Consider the following 21,748-nt stretch of genomic DNA (forward strand, 5'->3'; position numbering starts at 1 on the left):
GTTCAATACCCATGTATTTTTTAAAATTTTGTTCAATATTAGTTATTGACTATGTATATTTAATGTTAGTTTATGCAGCTGATTATTTTGATCCACTTTTTTAAACCATGACAAATGTATTACCTTATGCAGCTGGTTATATTTATTTACTTATTTATTTATTAAAAATTATTCAATATTTTTTGCACAGGTGTAACTGATAAAGGATGTTTTTGTTTACCTCTGGGTTATTCATTAAAATTGTGTTTACCTTTCAGCAGTTGCTTATCAATTTATTGATTTTCGTAGAACTTTGTATAATAATGTATGATACTCATATTCTTACCTATTTAAAGAAAAAGAGTTCCGCTGTAAGCAAAATCAACACAAGTAAATGCCAAATATTCAAATACTTTATTACTTTACAGATAGTCCACGTACACACGTATTATTTGTGTTGAATAGTTTTTACAGCTGATTGGTTTATCGTTATCTACTTATCACTAAATATCCAAGTAATTTACCTAACTTTTATGTACAGTACTTGCTTAAGCTAAAGTTAAATGCTCACTTAGTCGCTAGTATTAAGTGAAGTCTACACATATCCCTTGGTACACGACTACTAGTTTAAATCGTACATTAGCTTCTCAGCATTATTGGGTTCCTCGCAGTCGAATGAGGCCATCATTAGTTCTGCAAAAAAGAAACAAACAACTTGTGTTGGTTATCAAAATAGTCGGTAAATATGGGAAAAACAAGTGCTGCTTGTTGTCCACCGAACTGGGCCGACTAAAAATCAGGAAAATAACAAAACAGTTACTTGAGCTGCTCCACTTGTCCACTTGATTGAAAACGACACTCAAGCGTAGCCAGGACTCAAGGACATGGGCCACAAAAAATAAATACATTCACGCAAACACAATCCAAATTGTCCGAAAAGATCTCAGTGATGCGTGCCAAAATGTTTGGTGCCTTGGTCCTCTTTCCAAAAATAACAAATGTAAATGGTTACTTCATCCTGAAGTCCTTTCACTTTGTTTACCAAAATTGGTTTAAAACGAGTGCTTACTGGCTGAAACAAATAAATGTGTTTGCATGCTTGCTCCTAAAAAAGGATATTCAGAACAATGGAAGCCTTGAAAATTCCACTTGCAGGTCATTCAGAGCTTCGACTATAAGGTTTCTCGACTCTTATTTATAGTGACCAGTACTTTCAACCGGCGCGTGCGAAATTCCAGGCCTAAAGAACCCTCGTTTACTTATTTTTAGACGACCCAACTTTCAGGCAAAGGAAACAATATTTAAATTTGATGTGCACAGCCATTTTGTTTAAGCACGTGGGAATCTGTTCGATAATCATTTTAATTTATGCCAGCTAGATAATTTGCATATTCAAGTAGCGCAAAATGTTTTGTTAAAGCCGTATTTAATTTTTAGTTTCTAGTTTCACATACATATACGAAAACTGTATTTAACAATCTATGTATTAAGCCATGTTTATTTTAGAAATGAATATGTTCTTTGCCATTTGGTATTTAAAAACTTGTTCTATATTTCCGTGCAATTTCATACGACTATTTTGGAGTCGCCACGAGGACTTGGCCCAACTAGAACAGCCTGAACTGGAACTCATTCCGGGTTGGGTTAACTTCTGGTCAAGTGCCGACAAGTGTGGCATCTCTTTTTTTGGGTCGGACCACTTGCGTTTTAATAGAAGGGAATTTAATAAAGTTGTAAGAAAAAAGGGGCGAATTTTTCCACGCAGTTTTATGGGTAAACTAGAGTGGCGGGGCAGTAGGAGGTGGTGTCCAATTCACACCATGGGTCCCATTAAAATTTTACAATGTTTGGTAGCAGCCTCGTTTGGTCAGCGCTTTTGGCCAGCAGATGTGCGCTTGACTTGCCGCAAAATGTGGCATGTCCTGCCCCCTGTGTCCACCATCTTGCACCCACGAAAATCCCCACTCCTATCTCGCCAGCAAAACTGCTGCCTTGGTTTGTGTGTTTATCGGATTTGTGTTCACATACTCCGTATGCTTGAGCACAGAAAATTACAAAACATCCGCATGGAGTGTATGAGTATGAGCTTTTTCAGAGTTGAGCCAGCAGCATGAAGAAATGTGGCCGTTGGTTATGGAACATGGCTAACACCATGATGCCCCTTTTCCCATTTTTTTCTCATTTTTTTTTCATTTTTTCATTTTTTTGTGTGCTAGGATTGAGGACCAAGGACTGAGCACTTTCTTTCCACGCTCTTGTTTAGTTTTAATGGAGTCGTGTGTGGCGTGTAAATATAACCCCCTTTCGCCGGCCCAAACTGAAGATTTGTGAGGCGGCTCGGTTCGGTTTGGTTGGGTTTCGGTGTGGTTCGGTTGCGTTAAGAACTGGTTACTTTAGATGGCGTAAACATGCTGTTCTGCCCACCCACACAATGCCTTACGAGCGGTTAGCTGGCAAAAGTCCCTTGGAAACCGGAAAAAATGTACTCGAGTGCAACTTTTAGCTGCTTGCAATAGTCAATTTGTTTAGGAATTCACTTAGAAAAAGTACAGCATAGTTATGGTGTTCTGTCAAATAGAAAGAGCACAATAAACAATTTCGTTTATCATTTTGTGAGTCTATGCATTTTGAAACCGATTAAAAATGCTAGTCAATTTTGGTGTGCTTTCAAGTCAGCTGACAAAAGACTACATGTCACGCATTTGACCAACAATAATAGATCCGCCTTGAAGGCAATAAGAAATGGGCATCTCTCCGTAGTCGGTGAAATATTTTCAGACTCAGTCAGGCATCAATTACTTTCCTCCGGCTCGAAGACCAAACAATGGCCACAGACAGCCGTAACTACTGTAAAATTGTTTTGACTCCGGCCGAGATGAGGGCTTCAAGAGTGACAGGCTGGACAGGTGATAGATAACGAGGACAGTCTACGGTCATTTTTCCACACCCAAGCTGGAGCTGGAGCTGGAGGTGCTGGAAAATTCAGCTTCCTCTGCCAGGCGAGTGATGCAGGAAAGAAAATGAAATCTGCCCACAACTGAATGCCAATAACGTGCTGCTGTCAGTGGGCTTAGGATCCCATGGGAAGTGACTTTCCGGTGGGCCAAAAGGGGGACAGTTACTAACTGCAGTTCCGACTTATCTGTATGTATTTATCTGGAATGTCTGAAATGTCGGCCGACCTGTCAGGTTCCTGCTGACAGTGAGCAAAACAATATAAATCTGCGCATTTTTCACTGCTCGATGGGGAAAACAGAAGGTTGCATTTTATTTATTAAACAACAGTGGTTTTGGGAAACCCATTTAGAAGTTTTGCATTTTAGAAAAAAAAGCGTAGAGGCCCAGTAAAACTCTTTAAGTTGCAATCAAATTTTAATGTGTCTCCTTAAAAATTTAACAGACTTACAGAATTCAATTCCCAAGTCGTACCACTTTAAAATCCCATTTGGCCAAAGCACATATAGCCGAACATAAGAGCATTTGTACCTGGTTAGCAATTTGCTGTGCAATTTATAGTTTCATTTCTCGGCCAAACAATGTACTCAATAGGCCAAACAATGAGGATAGTAATGATGATGAAAATTAGTGAATGACTTTGCGCTGCCAGTGAAGCAGGGATAATTTGGCCAAGGATTCCGGCCTAATGCCTCGGTTTGGATTCCAATCATTGGTCGGGCCCTAATTACCATATCCAGAGCCTAATGAGCACAATTGAAATAACTCTTGACTGGTCAACTCGATGGCAGATCGCAATATGCTCGAGAAAACTTAGTTCTGTGGTATTTGGCAAGAATTTCGGGGTGCTTGTGGGAAATTCCCCGGACTTGTTGACCTGATTATGTGGTATTTGGGCTGCTCTCGAATGAAGTTGGCTTTGTTGATGACAATTAACAATTAATGCAGCACGAGTGCAAATTCTGTGGTTCCGACTTGTGACACTCACTGTGTGTGTGTGTGTGTGTGTGTGCGATTATTATTTGAGAAGCAACTGGAAAACGCAAACATTTTCGCAAGAAAATTGTATTCTTGGCCACTTTCTTCGCACATCCAAATGCAATTCCTATACATTGTGCTTTCGCATTTGTGAGCTGCTTCCGTAGTTCTATTTTCCCATTTTTTTCCTTCTTTTTGCAAACGTGCTGCCTTGAATAGGCGCATCTAGACTCACATTTTGCTGGCCAGGATCAGGAGGACAGGGAAGGAGCCCAGTCAAAGGACCTGCCTCACACTCGAGCGAATGACATTTTTTTTTCGGTGCCACGTTTGTCCTTTTGACTCCTTCCCCCTTTTGCCAGTCATATCACATGCTGGAGTGCCTGGCTCACATAACAATGCTCATGTCTTCGAAATCGCAGAGAGTGTGTGCAGCTAGATTTGCAAGGCAAAATAAATAGAATGAAATAAAATAAAAGTAAGGCCAGAGAAAGGCAAAGCGAATGGGGAAAACAATTAAATGCGTTTTTGATCCTTTGATACGATTTAAAAGCTTTTTTCCTTGCTGTTGGCTTGCATTTCGAGAACTTTATTTAAAATGTTATCATATTTGAAATCAGGTTAGTAAGCAGGTTCTCATTTCAAACCAAATTATGGAACAAGTAAAATCTCTTGTAGCTTTTTTGTCTCGCATAGCAGAAAAATTATCTACCAGCGCGAGATAAAACCGAGTTGTTTCTTTTCAGCTTTTCCTGATTGCATTTTCCAGGTCCGACCAAACGATGCATTCCACCGGCATTTTACATTTCACATTTCAGTCGACTTAAATCCGACATACTTTTTTCCCCCGAGGTCTTAACAGAGTACACCAGCCAACAGACAATTACCTCCACATTAAGGGGTTGGTTATTAAAAAATTCCCGACATGGCCAGCATATTTCGCAGTGGGTGAAGTTAATGCAGAACCAAGAGACCGGGAGCACAGTGTATACGACTGTATATAATTCGCTGGGCTGCACACTTCTGCTGTTTGCTTTTTAATGCCAGGTAAAAACTTTCAAGAATGCGCCTCTAAAGATTAAGAGCATAAAAACCGGGAATAAGCACTTGTTTAGTAGCAGGGAGGGAATGAAAACACGAATGGCTTAAATCAACTAAAATGCAGTACAAGTGGTCTAACGGGGCCAAAGGATAATAAAAAGAAAGGATAAAAAAGGATGCCAGAGACAAGCAGCGATTATAAAGACGGCAAAGCGAGTTGATTAAAGTCATGTAATTTAGCAGAAAGTTTATTACAGTTTCTTCTTCCCCCCTCCGAGGTTGACCATTGCAAAAAGAATTCCAGTGCACACACAGTATTCAGTGTAGTTTTTAGCAGCCAGCAGGTGGCGCTTTGGTGATGACTCTTTCGTTTTTCCGCTGCTTTTAAACACGATTATGTCACTGTCTTTCTCTGTGTGTGAGCGGACCTGATAAATAAGAGTGCGGGGTACCCGCCCGCGTTTCATTAGCAGAAACTTTAAAATGGCGCAGAGGAACCATTTCATTTGGGTCAGTATAATTTAGGAACTGCGAATGCCTTCAGAACGTCGCCAAGTGATGTAAGAAAGACCAACATTTATTTATGCAGTTTTCGAAAGTGCATCAAACTTGGAAATAACTTTTAGACTCCCACAGTTCTTTTCCTCATGGGACTTGGTTAGCATTTGCGTTGCTGACGTCGGCTTAAAGTTTAGCCAAACTTTTCAACTTGGTGGACAGTTTTTTCGTTTGAGTTCTTAGAAAGGAAACTGATTTAGAAGATGTTCGCTTGACTTGGCTAAACAAGCAACTCCAAAAGAATGGCACCAAGCCGAGCCAGAAAAAAGCACAGTGGAGGTGGACAGCCTGGAAAACAAGTTTGACATCGATGCAGCATCGAAGGCAAATATAACCACAATAACAAGTCCAACTTTCAGCCGGAACTTGGCTAAGTCCTAATGCCGTAAACAAAACGAATGCAAATGGCTTTCAATCCCTTTTTCACAGAAACTCCAGCTGCTACTCGAAGAAAATAGATAGATTACAGTAGACTAGTCTACGTCTCAAGATATTTATTTTATTTTGTATATATGATGTCCCTAAAAAGGATTTCGAAATGTGTTCAGAATTCAAAAATATAATTTAAATTTACTTAGGCCTACTTCAATAAATTTTAACGTCCCTTGACCTGATTAGGAAAAATGTAAAAAAAATAACAATGCGCCCTTGCAATGCACAAAGAAAAGCGTTTCCCCAACATTTTCCACCTCAAAAAGTTCACTGCATACGTGTAAACAGAGTTTTCTTGGTTAGCTGAGCCGTCGCTTTGTGTTTTCCCAGCAAATCTCATTTACCTCCCCGTTATGCATGACATGAAGCGTTTTCCCCGATAAACTTTTCCAGCTCGAGGCTCAGGCTGTTGATTTTCCAAACGAAAAAATGCGCTCCACCATAAGTTTTCATTCTCCGGCGCTGTTTTTTTCCTTCTCATTTCTACTTCTTAACTTCCGCTTCTGTCAAGATGCGTTTTGCCGCAACACCCAAAGACAACTTCTCTCCACGCCTTTGTTGGTATTTGTGCTGTTTTCGCCGGTGGCAAAAGCCTTTAAAAGTTGCCTTCTACTGCCTGGGTTTATAATGAGTTCGTGGAACCTACATATATGTATGTGTTGCCAGAGTTTGCTTTAGCGGCTGTGATGCCTCAAAGTTTCAAAATGTAGCTAGGAACTGGGGAGATGTTGTCTCACCGGAATACGTAGAAGGAAGTCATATCAGTTAGTTTGAATTCATTACTGTTTCAAATACTGTTTCAAATACTGTTTTAAATTTGATGAAAATACCTCAAATTTCCAGCAACTCATGCGCTTTGACTAATTTACTTCCATATGTCTAACAAACCAGGGAAGCATGGAAATATTATTTAATAATAATAAACATTTCTCAGAACGGCATAGACATGTAAAAAGCTTGATTATCATCTCTGTCGCTTTTCATTTCTGCACTTCTTGCCGCTGTTTGATGTCTTTGCCCGTTTTCATGCAACATGCCACCACCCATATAGTTTTTCAGGTTTTTGTCATGTGCACATTCCGTGAAAAATATATCAACTTGCCGGGCATTTTCGACAGCTCCAAGAAGGATTTACAGGAAAAAAAGGAGAATTCTGGGGAAAACTTTTTACGCTCTTGGAAAACACGTGGTGCACCTTGTTGCAAGTTTGTTTTGTTGCCTCTCGGTGGCTGCTGTGTTATATCTTTGTTGGGCTGTCTCCGACTTAAGGATATGGCAAGTTTGCGTAGTTCCTAGTTTATATTTACCGAGCTGGCAAGGACTTTTCTATCTGGAAGGTTCAGGATGTGCGGATTAATTGCACCTTTTGTTAGACACAGCAGTCTAGCACTAGAAATGTAATTAAAAAATAATAAAATCGTTGCGAACGATGTGATTTCAATAAGTTTGATTTATTTTTGGTCGTTTTAAAGGTTATTTCGTATTAAAGTTAGCATTTAAATATGCATATGTTGCACAAAGCTAAAAGCTTAATTATAAAGAGCGCCATAGTCGCGAGTATCAGACCCGTTACTGGTGAAGCGCTATATTAATTACATGCCACACACTTTTCAATGAATATAGTATACCCATTTACTCTCCCAGTAACGGGTGTAAATTCAGGCATTCTGTTTTCCCGCGTTTTCAATGCATATTCTTTGCAAGAATAAAACGCCATTTAATTTATCATAAATAACAAACAATATTTTCCACCAAATCCCGTTCTAATCGCGTTCTCCTTGTTTTCCAGCACCAGCAGTAGTACAAACAAAGCGGAGAGGCAACAGACCGGAAATGAATTGTTATTAAAACAAGGGTTCGGGTTCAGTGGGGTAACTATGGAAAATGCTGGCAGACGAGGGAATAGAACTAGTCCCTCGCCAAGTTTTATCCAAGTTCATAAGCATTTGGTGGTCGTAAAGTGTCTGTCCGCGGTTTTATTGCGGTTATTAATTTGAATTAATTAGCGGCAAATCGGCTTCAAAATGGGTTTAAGGCTAAAGGGATGAAAAGATAATAGTTATGTAGTGTGTTACTAAATAAACTGCTCTGCAAACATAGTGAAACGTTAATACTATGAACTTGAAAGCAATTTCGAGCACGCGGAATAACCAAATTTGGTTTACCACAAAAATTGCGGTTCCGGTTCTATATGTTCACAGTCTGTTTACCATATTTCCCATGTTGGTGTTTTAATTATCGTTTAGTAAAGCGACTCTCAAATTGTCCTGCGCCAGCAGTCGCGAATTTATTTAATTTTTCCCACAGGCTTTTCAAACAATTTAACTTGTGCGCATACATAACTATGTATGCAGTTCGGAGAAAGTCCCTCTTCTAGTCCACTTAAAGTCGCCGTCTGTTGGCCACGTTGCTGCAAAAGTTTACACAAACCGAAGGAAAATAAACAAAAGAAAGGCGATTGCGGCTGACTTTTGGATAGCCAAAGTGTGCAATACCCTTTCGAAAGTATAATTCGTTTTGGTAAAGCTGTGCAACAACCACACTTATACACATCTAAGATTCTAAGATATTTTATTTACTGCATTTGGTCACCGCGTCAAAGCAGAACCCCCAATCTTTAAATATTTTCGTGCACTATTTGAAAAGCACCTTTACTTGAAGGGTATAAAGACCCCTTCAGTCACCGAATGCTGGTGAAAAATGTGCAAAAATACGATAAAATACGTGGAGAGGGCAAAACGAATGAAAAACAAGTGGAAAACAAGTCGAGGGTGTGGAGAAAAGTTTTGACCCCCGGCGAATATTACTTACCCGCCTCGCCAAGTTTCGTTGTTTGCTGCATGTGGCGGCAGAAGTGCTCGTACTCCCCGCTAGATGGCGCCTGGGCCGCCTTCATCGCCTGCATGTGTTTGGTGAATGCCCCAACAATGGCCGCCATTCGATCGAAGGCAGCCATATTGATGTGGCCATTTGCTAAGCTGGAAAGAGGGGAAAACAGAGGAAAAGCGGAGAACATAAGTGCGAGCTGTGGGAAAAGTATGTTTTGCTGGCTGATAAAAAGCCATGGCTTGTGTTTGCTATGCAAAATGGGAAAGGCAATGCAAAGAGTGTAGCAAAAAGGGCTTAAAAAGCTGGAGTCACAGTGAAGAGTGCTGCTGGTATTTATCACAATCTGTATTCTATCAAAGACCTCAAATATTTAGGCATACTAATGGGACTTGTTTTCTGTTTTCTAGTGCATTCCTTGCAATTAGTGCAAAAGCGAATCGCTTAATTAGCGCTTTTAGAAGTCGATTCCGGCTTACACGCTACATTTAATGGTAAAACTCAATGCGACATTGGCATTTTCTGTACTCTGTATCAATGTATCAATGTGGATATATTTCGCCTATTTCTGCGGCAGCTACTGCGTGCTGGTTATATTTTACAGAATAAATTGCAACGACGGAATGCATAGCCTAATGAGGTCAACTGTGACCACCAGTGGTCGGTGGTGCATACTTTATTGTTTATTTGAGCTCCGTATCGCTGGCTCCAAAGGGAACAATGCATATGGCAGGATTTGGGCCCATTATGGGAATGATATGGCTGAGATTGGGTTCGGCATGGATTGGCATTCAATGGGAATATTGTGGCAGCCGCAAATAATCAGAAGGCATCTGCCATTAGGCAATGGGATAAAATTGCATATTAATATATATTCATTTCAATTGCGTGTATTTTCGGGAAGTAATTCTAATTAATTCATTTTTTTGCTCTGCCAAATGATTTATGTTGTATTTTTTTGTAAATTTAATTACAACCCAATTAAGAGATAAGAACAGCAATTGATGTACAAAAACTGCAATCCTGTTTTATTATTAAGAACATTAAACACAACTCATGAACAAAGGCTTTAAAAACAAAATCTCTTTTAATTATTTTCTGATTGTTCGGTCACTTGTTAAAGTCATTTCAATATGAATGCTTTAGAAATGCGAAAAAATATTTATTTCCAGCGATTTCACTCTTCAACGCTTTGGCATAAAAACAAACAAATTCAAGAGGAAAAGCGCTTAATATTTATGTTATTTTTTATGAACATCCATTAAAATGATTTTCCTCCCTGTCGTTTGGCACATAATCATTTATTTTACCACTCTGTGGTTAATTAATTTAAAGCGTAAATAAATACAAATGAAAATGTAAATACGATCGAGCGCTGAGTACAACGAAAGTCCACGGCAAATGCGATTGTTGGCCCTGGCGGATGGGCCATATATTAATCATACGACCCATTGGCCGGGCCAACATATACATACATACATATGTATTTGCCCTGGATTTGGCCATCAATCAGGGCAGGCAAATTGAACTTACCGCTGCAAACAGTTCTCACGCTCGCCCAACGCCAGTTTAACAATATCCGCAAACACTGGAATCACAACCCAATCATTTGGCTTGCCCGAAGTTGCTAATGGGGTGGTTGCTGCTGCCGTCGAAGTTGCTGCTGTTGCGGCACATGTTGCTGCTGTTGCTGCAGCTGCAACATCCACGTTGCTGCCGCTTGCCGCAGGAACTGCAGCGGCTTCCATTGTTGCAGCTGGTATGTGCACAGGTAGAAAAAGTTATAGAAATTAGTGTCAGTGTGGAGGAGAAATACTTAGAACCAAGATATGTATGACTATCTGTTAATTATGCTGTTAACTATGCTGTTAACTGTTAACTCTACTGTTAACTAACAAATATAATCTTATAAGTTTTATATAGAGTAGATATGAGTGATATTTAATTCACTATAGTTTTACAGATAATCATATTGGTAATTAGAAAGAATAAACAGTTTGCTTCAAGTTAAGCTTGACTAATTTAAAGTGGTCGAATTAAATTAAGCTGAGTTGTAGTATTTCTCTCAGTGTACAGCCATGCATTCGTACCGGAAATGACTGCTAAGCCAGCCACTCGTCCACTTGTCGAGGGCTTCTCATCCGAGTCGGGCGTTGTGATGGCGAAGGATGCTGGCGCAGGAGCTGCTGCTTGGGCCGCCGGATCCTTGGGCGGCTGCTTATCAGTCTTGAGACCATCCTGCTGCTCATTTAGGACGATGGCCTGCTTCTGCCATAAATGTCCATGGCCCTCGGCGTGGCGCTGCATGCAGTCCAATTGTTGACACGTCACTTGCAATTTGCTCCACTGTAATCAAATCGAAATCCATAAATGAGCATCGTTTGTAGTGGCCATCTTGATACGCTCCCCCGATTTCCGACCCACTTGGCGGTGGAGCGTGCTGGTTTTTTGTTTCGCTTTTTGGGGCTGTAAAAGTTTATGGTTTTGTTTGTTCTGTCGGACTGTGTGAGTTTTATGCTTGTAATTTTCCCCCAGAAAGCTTTAGATCGAATTTTATGGCCTACATTTGGCCTTCGCGTGATAACATATTAATTAGGATTTTCCGGGGGCATCAGGGAAATGCTTTTGGGGGATTTCACACGCATTAAACTGAAAAAAGGGACAGCATCTTAATCTGGATCTCTCAGCAATTTATTGTGTTTTTCAGCAGAAAGCATTCGTTTTGGTGTTAAAGGGAATCCGAAAGTTTGCCTGCTCGTTAAGAAACCCATTTATAATAACATTTTTTACACCTCGACATGGCGTATAATTTAAAGTTTGCAGTTTTTCCGACCACATTTATTACCATCATCCAATGCGAGCACATAAACATTTCAGCAGCAGCTATAGAAATGTATTTGTATACATATATCTCTCGAAAATACAATGCACGCCCACTTTTTGCTGCTCGAATTTTGCATAGTTCTGTAAATTTATGCAATTCCCTTTCATTTTTTATTTGGCAAGAGGATTCCTTTTTTCATTTCTCGCTGCATACTTTTCAGCGCCCATTGTCCGCAGAATTTATAGAGGAAAAAGTGCAGCAGCGCTAGGAATTAAATATTGCACAGAAAAGGTGGACAACTTTTCCAGAGTATGTATGTAATTTATGTATAAAACGTAATTATATCTCAATAAGTACACTAAATAGTCTCTCTATACTGTCATTAAACTAACTAACAAAGATAAGAGAATACAACTATTATGCGGCTTCTGAACAAACTAATTTGCCTGAAACTAGGTTTAATTTATAAGTTTTCTTTCTACTGAAATGTTTTCAGTACTGTTTGCTGTTTAAATACCTGCGCACTTGTATATAGAGCGAAGAACTCACACAACATCGTAATGGGGCAAAAGAAAAGCCATTCATAATGAATAAGCAGAAGCCAAAGGCATTTAAATCACCAAAAAGTAACAGTAAGTTACTTTTAACTTGATTTTTTCATTATGAGTGGGTGAGGGGAGGCCAAGCCTAGTGTTAAATTGTGGTGGCAACAAAGGGGTGCTGAAATGCGGAATCCATTAACTAATTAAAAAGTTTTTTAATGAAAACTAGCTTCATTTGCTGCTGAATGCACGGCAACACGCTGCGGTCTATTGAAGGAGTGGGCGGAAGGACACAGGACACAGCACACAGAACGCAGTACGAAGGATGAAGGACGAAGGTGCGGGCAATGTGCCAAATAAGTGAGTAAATATATAAACTTGATGAAATTGGGCCAACTGCAGCGAAAATGTGGTTGCTTGGGCGTGGTCATTTCTCTTTCAGTTCGCCCCCGCAATTCATTTCTTTTTTGGCAGCCGGAGAAAAATCTCTTTATCGGTGGCGAAAACTTCTGTTGTTATGACAAAGTGGCGCAAAAATATTATTTAAGTATTTTCTTTACCCAGAGCCAACTGCAATAACGGAAAGTATTATTTCTTAAGAGCAACTAAAAATTCAAATACTGTAATTTACAGGTCAAACAACTGGCATTGTCCTAAGCTTCTCCATTACTTCTTTCAATATTTAACTTTAATTCAACGAAATCTCTTAAGCTCCTTTGCGCCAAAATGCATTAGGCTGCATAAATATCTGCTGACACGAACAAATATCCTGGGCACTGCGTCCAGCCTCCAGACGAAAGGATTTTCTTCGTGTTCACACACAGAAATGTGCAAGAAAAAGGATATGATAGGGAGATGGTCACATCTTTGGTTCTTCTTTGACATTAATATCAGAGTTCTAGTTTCATGTAAATGTCCATTCTCTCTGCATATTTTTCAAAAGTGAACATCTCAATTCCTTTTTTACTACGAATAGCTTAGGATCTTTAAAGATGTTTATCTAATAGTTGGAGTGCTCTGTCGATGATAAAAGTGTATTTTGCCTGCGACCAACACATTGCAGCGCTTTTTTTCCCAATGCATGAATGAAAATGGCCCAAGGCGCTGCTTTCTAACTTTTAACAGCATGCAATTACAGTGCACACACAAGGATCCAGTCGCACTCTCGCATGGCAAAGGGAAACATTTTATTATCCTTGCTCGTTTCCTTGTATTCTTTGAGCAAATGACTGCGCCTTTACTATGACTAACTTTAGCTAAGCTTAAGTTTCAGTGCTCCGAGTTTATGGAAATTTCCCCCACCGAATGAATGTTGGCTGTTCGTCATGTGGAAATGTCAGGGAATTGATGTCTGGGGCCAAATGATTTTCCATTTGGTTTACGCATCACATTATGCAAGGAGCGGCGCTGTGTTGTTTGAGTCCAATTAAAGTTTCACAGCGCAATTTGCCATGGGAAATTATGAACCAGGAACCCATTTCGCTGCCATGCCACGTAATTTGCCTATAAAACTGCTGTCTATTTAATTTCGAGCGCTTATTTCTGAAATTTATGAAGCAGCACGTACTGCGCGATATTCGCTTTGTTTTAAGTTGGAATTGGAGAAAATAAAGTTTTGCATTCTTCGGCGGAACTCAAAGAAAGGCTGTGATTTCGTTACATTAAAAAGTTTGACATACTTAAAATAGCAATTAGTTTGATCATTTCTCTTGCCATACACAAACAAACGATACATTCTTGTGTAAATATAATTGAATTGATTTCAAAGCTAGTCCTTTCTGTCGTGCGGATAATTAGATCGAACTAAATTGTATCAATTCCTTTTAAATGGTATTCCCAGCGGCTTGTTAATTGCAACCAACAAATTATATCCCGCAGCAATAAATTGTTCATCAAATTAGTTTTTGTTTGCGATAAATGAAACCAATATAAATTAGATATTATCTATCGCCGCCACATGAAGCCCCATATATCAGCCCTATAGTCTGGGGTCGCCATTAATTACAGGATTGCACAAATTAAATAGATATTATTTGGCATAGCTCTCGCTAACTCGCAAACTCACCGTAATTTTAAGCCGCGCAATGGCCGGCGATTCCAGGGACTCCAAAATGGCCGTGGCACTATTGTAGTTGCCCACCAGGAGGCAGTACTGGGCCACTCCGCTCCAGAGTTCCACGGTTCGGCTGCGTCCCTCGATTCCGACGCTCTGGAGGAGCGGGGAAGACAATGATGTTGCAGCACGGGCACGGACAAAATGAAAGATTTATTTGATTACGGAAGTTAGTTAGACGATAAGGGGCAGGAGGTAGGAGGTAGGGAAAAGGACATCGGACATGCCGGGGACCCACGTGACTTGGGCAAAGTTTTAACGAGTCGCTTACACGGCCAACTGGCAAACTGTCAATGAGACAGTTACGAACGGCATAAATTATAAGCCATCTTACCAGCCGTTCTGTATGCAGGCACCCCTCGCACAGCAGCGGCCACAGGAATAGGCACGATACTTAAATAGCCAACTCCTTGCTGTTCAATAAGTTCGGATAGAAGGTATGGTATTTCTACTTTATACTTGTACTAGAAGACCACTATAAGTTATAAGTGCTATTCTTGTGACCGCGCCTGTAGGGAGAGGCACTTGGATGGACGTGCATATTCAACATGCATGGGAATTTTAATTCAATCCACTGGGTCTAAGGACTCATGCGCTCCGTTTAACTCCAGCACTGCACTTGGAAGGCTGGGAGTTCGGCGCTGTGTTCGTGCTGACCCCCAAATGGTTATGAGCTCGTCCACTCACCTGCAGGATCTCGTTGCAGACAAACAGACGCAGACGTGCCGACCAATCCAGATAGGTTTCCAGGTTGCACGTCTTCTTGGGATCCTGGGCTCCTGGCGGTGCGCCCGACGTGGATGGTTGGTCCCACTTCTTCTGCATTAAAGAATGGAGTGAAGAGAGAATGGCACTGGATTCAGAATGGTTGTTGAAATGAGGTGCGCAATGGCGCGGCGGGGGGCATTGTTAATGAAGCGGCTTGTCGTCATTTTAATTGCATGTCCTTGTAAGTCCTGGCGCTTCTCTGTGTATTTGTACGTGTGTGCGAGAGTGCGATTGTTTATGTGCCGATGGATGCCTGCCTTGTATGATGCATCATAATTGGCTACGAACTGCTACCATCCAGCATATCTCCAGATTTGCCTGTGACTATTTTGTTTCAAACATGAAGAATGGCGGTAAAGATTCGGGTCAATGAAGTCATCAGCAAACGACATTTGAGCCTGGAAACTATTTGAAGGATAAAAAATTGGACTAAATGTATAGAGCTAAAAGAATTTGAGAATAAAGCTTTGACGAAAAAATATTTATCAAAGTCCTATCACGATATATGCAATTTTCTGTTGCTTTGCAGAAACATGCCAGCAGAATTGATTGGATACTTTTGCGTATGGGCCTATATTTCCAATGCAAATGGTGTCCATTTCCACATTTCAATTGCATAATTAGTAGAAAAATGCCTTATTTTAAAGACTTTATTTCTTGTTCCTTAACAGGCTTTTAAGGAACTTGTTCTTGGTGCTTACCTGCTTATCGAGGAGGATCATGCTGCTGCACTGCAGGAACTCCTCGCCACCAATGTGCTTGGCCAGTTTCTTTTCCACCCGACAGACGATTTGTGCGTACTGCGTGGCCGTTGGACAGTTGAGTGGAGTTTCCGGGGCAGACTGCGGGGAAAGTGGCAATGGAAAGGCATAATGGAAAAACAGGGAAAACAGGACAATTGCCGGAGATTAGGCAGATTGCTTTCGGCCCGGTCAGTGCTGTCAGCTTTCTAGCTAGCTTGCCTGGGAAACCAAGCTACTTTCAGATATTTGTATAAAGCGCTTTCCCAAGCTGACAGCACTGGCCAGCCATCCACTCACCTTGTCGTTGGTCGTCTGGCAGGCTCGTAGATCCGCCTCATGTCTCTCTAAATCAGTCAGTCGTTTTAGTAAGGCACTCAGTGTTTGGGAGACAGCGGCTTCCAAATGCGAATTGGAACATCTGTGGCGGGAATCGTGAAGGAGCAGCAGTTGATTGGATGCAATTTGCGAGGGGCAAGGCCTACACTCGTAGTAGACAGCAATTTCTCCTCACCTGGCAACGATATGTTTGACATGGCTCATCATCCGCTCATCCCGATAGTCGTAGGGGAACTTCATCGTCCACTCGGCCAGCAGGGAGACCAGGGACTCCAAGCATTCGCTATCAGGTACCGAGTCCAGCAGTCTGCCCAGCAATTCGTGGGGTCGCAGGAACAAGCGGCAGGATAATAAAAACGAGAATACAAATTCCTGCAAGCCGCAATAAACAAACAAAAACAAGGTTAAAATGGAACTCATGAGATGCAGACTAAAGCTGGTACAACTCAAGTTCATCAGGCACTACCTAGAGAATATCTTTTATAATTGATCCTAGAAGTATCAGAACTTATTAAATATACATGTGTGTTTTGCTTATTTCCACTTGAGATTGCGGTTCCCCTCAGTGAATTGCCTCAACTAGAAGATCCCCCAATTAGTGCTGTTTTGGTTGTGTTTGTCGAGCTCTCCCAACTTTTCCCTGACCGAGGGCCATTCCACATTCCACATTCAGCCCTATCAAATTAGCGCTAATCTCTGGATTTGTTTGCAACGAATTAATTATTTTTGCACTTGCTGCCTGTGGCCTCTGAATGGTCGTCCCCCTAACACACAAGAATGTCCTTGTTCCCTGGCTTTTGGTCCCTTGTTTCGCTAGCCCCTTGGGCCTGCGGTCCTTGATCCTGGCAAAAGGACTCGTCGGCTTGTCGGTTGCCCTCTGGTTTGTGGTTTTTGGCTCGTGCCAACAAACGCAAGTTGGCCAGTGTTCAAGTCTTTAAGTGTCTGCGACTAAGTACGAACTGATTTGTATTCCATTTGGCGTGTACAATACGGGAAAGGAGCGGGAAGACCGGGAAATATATATACAACTTGAGCTATTCAGCTCGAGAAATTGAATCTTTAACATTTAATATATTATTAATGAAAATATTTCGTGTCATCTTTATGTGTGCAAAAATGTTTTTCGTTTAACTTATTGCCTTATTCACCAGTTGAAATATGCATGGCGAAATTGCATTTGCCGTTCACTTTATTTGTACGATGAAATGCAAAAGGCACATATGAGATGAAAAGCTTTATATTTATGAATTGCACACGATGGAATTTATAAAATATGCATTTCGTACATCGATACACCTTTAGTATTTAAACCCATGAATATTTTTAAATATATTATTAAGTATATCGCTGCGCTTAATTAAGCAGTTAATAAGCTTTATAAAATAAACCAACCTTATCTAAGTCCACAACATCCTTGGGCAGTAGAGTTTCGATGAGGGAGTCCAATGGCCCGGAAACTATTCTACCATTTATGTACATTATGCCACCGGAGCCCAAAACCGAGCTCTGTGAAAATAGAAGCAATCGCCATATGAAAACAGTCAAAAAAGATTTTTATGGGGCAACATAAAATCAAACCAATTTACATAGCTAATTAAATGCTGGCGTGATGACAGCACCAACTAAAAATGATTATTGAATTGGTAAATGGGGACAAACAGTGGCCCTTAATTACCGCACAGCTTACCTCAAAATTAATATCACATTGGCTGCGTTTGTGCGGATTTTTGGGCACATCGTACTGGACCAAATCGTCGTTTTTCGGCCCAACCGATATTGTGGTGCCAAGCTGCAAGTCAGACAAACAAAGCCAAAATCAATGAGATATTTCGAGTTATTGAAAATACCAATTTCCTATTCCCATTTTGGCAAACATGTGCAAACGTGTTGTGGTCTGGTGCACAGAAACCGCATGAGCAAATATATTTATTCAATTTCTAGAGCATTTCCTTATTAATGTTTTTGGTGATATTAATTAAATGTGCACTAGTGTTGAAGTCACCTATACAAGCGAAATCAAACACATCTTCCTAGGGAAATCTAAGATGCTCTTAGACTTAAGGCTTTGAAGGAGTTTACTCACCTCTAATTGCTGAAACCCCATTTCCAGATCGTAGGCACTCAGCTGCTCGGCGCTATGTCGCCGCCTGTAGCGTATATTGCCACCCAGGAGAGCTGTCTCCGCCGTCAGATGACCCGGATCCAGTGAGAATATACCGCCGGCGACTCCCTGTAATCCGGCTCCTCCAGCTGCTGCTCCGCCTTCCCTCGAATCCACTGCCGATTCGCCCATCTCCAGGCAGCAGTCATCCGCAGACTCGCTGTCGGAGCTGCTGCTGCTGTTGCCACTAATGCGGCACCGCCGACGATGGTGGCGTCGGTGGTGCTGGTGCTGGTGGTGGTGGCCATGATGGCCATGGTGGCATTTGTCCCGGTCGCGCTGACCCCGCGACTTCTGCAGCACGGTCTGCTTGCAACGCGTTCCGCAGGCGATGGCTGATATCTTGCTGGCATAAAAGTACATCGCCATGTGTCACGTTCGTTTCGCCGCTCGTGACGCGGTCATGTGTGTGGGGCTGTGTGTCTTCCTTTTCGGGGTGGGGCGGGGGTCTGGTGGGCGGACCTGCGGCTTAACTGGCCTGGCTATTTAATGCATGGGCACGCGGCGGGCAGGTGGCAAGTTGGCCGTTTCCATGGTCGGGCACGTCCAATCAAACGTCAATTACGCGAAGGATTAGAAGTTGCCTGCACGAAGAGAAATCGTTGAGTTCATTGGCAAGATGATTATTATTGAAAATTTTAAGTTTTGTTTTAAGAAGCTCTGTAGATATGAAGATATTTTACAAAGTGTCATGTGAATAATATTATTTAGAAACTAATTTTTTTCAAGTGCACAGGTTTCAGGGAACGAAGCACTTTCGCGCATCGATCGAATCTCCGAAACCGCATAAGCTTCAATTTCATTCAGTTCCCACATTGGCTCTTCAATTTCTACACTCTCCACATAGGCGGCTTTTGATTGTGCACCACATGGCATTGGAGGGGGCAAATGGAGTATCAAAACTGCGAAAAAGTGCGACGTTTTATGGCTCAATGGGTCGCGCGACGTCAACAAGTCAACGTTGCGGTCAATCGCAGCACATTACTCATACGCCGTGTGGCCGGGGCAGGCCAAGAGCTTAAATCACTGCGTGTCGGCCATTTCGCGTGTGTGCGATTGTGTGAGTTAGGTTATGGTCAGGGTTATTATCCCTTTGGGGCCACTTGCGACTCATCAGCCCATAGACATGCGCGGCTCATCAATAAGGACGCACATAAAAGGGGAAGGAGCTGCGTCGATGGGTCGATGGCAGTCATTAAATCACTGCAGAAGCACACAAAATCACGACTGATGTATGGATTGGTTCAAGGTTATCAATGAGTAAACATTTTCCGGGCTCTTCGAGGGTGTGGGTGTTAACTAAGCGGCACGGAATTCAGCCATTTGTGCTTTGATTATAAAATGTAGTATTGTTGATACATTTCTTATATTTCTATTTTTACTTAGCTGTGGGGAAATAACTTAAATGGCTTCTGTAACACGTGCGCCATAATAATAAGTCAACATGAATACACTCAGAAACCAGCTGAAGACTCTTTTAAGAAGCAAATGCATTAAAATTGGACATTAAAAGCGAATAATATCAACAGGCTGGGACCGAGAAACCCATTCACCAATTCCACAACACGTTCGCGCTGCTTTTGGGCATTCGGAAAGGATGGAAAACCGGCAACGGCGGAAGTTGGTTTTAATGAAGATTAACCACGCACAAAAGATAACGATGCCGCGAATGGAAACGTATATGGATGAAATCTACATATCATATTATATATGCAGGCACACGATTCGAAAGACGCCGGGCGAGTTGTGAGTTGGCTAAGAGGAATTCCGAGCACAGGAAGTCGTCCTTGGCACCTGACCAACGGAATATGGAAATGAGCGAGGAAACTCAATTTCTATTAAGTTAATGCTCACTCGGCTATTATGGCCGTCTTTTGTCGGCGTGAAAAGCTTTAGAAAATCAATGTCAATGGTGCCAGTGCCAGATGGGGAATGGAAATGGAATGCTCCTTTGATCCACTCCAGATTCAGTCAGCCTGACAGTCTCAGCCACAAATTGCCAATTAGGCCAACACTCTCCTCTCAATATGTATTTTTATATACACATGTTATGTACATGCAACTTTTATTTTCGTTCTGTGTGATTTGTTCATTACACAAGCCATGCATAATAAATGATTTTTGCGTACAATCTGCATTTCAATTTTGACAACAAAAAGGGATTACGGACTTTGCCATTCAAATAAAATTTATCGTTGGCCTGGAGTCTGTAAATAAATCGAGTGTAATACAATATTGAATGAGTCAATTTTGAAGCTTAGCAAATGGAACCATTTTTTATGTGTGTCAAAGTGGATCAAAGGATAATTCCACAAGAAAATATATTTCGTAGTTTTCTAAGTAAACAGCTGTTGCAGTTGGCTGTTGAACTATAGGAAACAGACTGCATCCATTTTGATGTATTCTAATGTAGGAGTAAAAATCCAAGAGCTGCATAATCCAGTAAACAGTTGTAAAGCGAAATGACCATTGTAAAGGAAATTCGATAAGACTGTGAGAAAAGGAAGTGCTTACAAATGTGGGTATGCTTATACGTAACAATACGTAAGGATGTGCGCCCTTATCTGCAAACAGTTGTGCACAAGATGCTAGTAAAATTTGAAAATTTGAATAATAAGCAGGGAATAGTATAGTATGGTATGCCTTGTAAACAAATTGTAATAAATTATGATGTGCTGAAATCCTAAATAAAATCGCTCTAATTAAAACTTGATTCTTTCATAATAATGATAATTTTCAAATTAAATGCTGTGCATGCCTTCGATGCAATTTTCCCACTATCTCCATTTTCCGACGCACATTTGTAGATATTTACATTTGGCGTTGCCTACATTTCGGGGCAGCAGAATGCGAGTATTGCCATGCTCAAGTGAGCGTAACAGAGGCGGAACACTCACAGAACTTATGATATATACCAGTATTCGGGCCAAACTTGTGCACACTTAACTACAAGTTGTGCCGGACGGAGCCGCCCATCGCCAAGGATATAGACAAAGAACGAGATGGAATAAATCTTGCTGGCATTTTTTTTTGTTGGTCCGGACAGAAGCTTATTATAATTCCAATCATGTCGGCTGACTGCAGGCTCGAATCTATGCAAAAGGTTGGCAAATGAAATATTTTCAATTTTAATATTGACAACGTTGGATTTTTTCTCTTTCGGGGCCGAGTAACCCGGCAACAATACAATCGATGGCTATCGTGAGTTTGTGGAGGGGTGGAGGAGATAGATTGGGAGAATAAAGACAAAATATCAATATGGCTGACACATTTTATTTCGTTTCAATGCCCATTACCGAACGCCCTTGTCTACGCTTTTCTTGCTCAAAAAAACAGAATTTATTTGTCGAAAAAATCAATCAATTATATGAAGCAGAATAAACTTGTTCCGAGAAGGTCGCATACTGATTGCAAATAACTAAGGTCCTGCGAAATGAATATTAAGTGAGGTGAGTTTCCTTAGCAACCACAATGTATGGCAAAGAAAGAGAA

General features: G+C 41.1%; 1 protein-coding gene across 1 annotated transcript; it reads right to left on the bottom strand.

Moving 5' to 3' along the window:
• Window positions 1-601: 601 nt before the first annotated feature.
• On the bottom strand, window positions 602-18,625 carry LOC122626461. Its single transcript, XM_043806735.1, has 12 exons — window positions 18,179-18,625; window positions 17,783-17,884; window positions 17,488-17,601; window positions 16,271-16,467; window positions 16,057-16,177; window positions 15,718-15,858; window positions 14,936-15,067; window positions 14,201-14,344; window positions 10,860-11,115; window positions 10,303-10,525; window positions 8,755-8,921; window positions 602-672 (listed from the first exon to the last, which is right to left on the bottom strand). Exons 1-12 carry the CDS (start codon window positions 18,623-18,625, stop codon window positions 602-604), a joined length of 2,115 nt encoding a protein of 704 aa, XP_043662670.1.
• Between the last annotated feature and the right edge of the window lie 3,123 nt (window positions 18,626-21,748).

This window comes from Drosophila teissieri, chromosome 2L (assembly GCF_016746235.2).
Source record: "Drosophila teissieri strain GT53w chromosome 2L, Prin_Dtei_1.1, whole genome shotgun sequence".
NCBI classification, from domain to species: domain Eukaryota; kingdom Metazoa; phylum Arthropoda; class Insecta; order Diptera; family Drosophilidae; genus Drosophila; species Drosophila teissieri.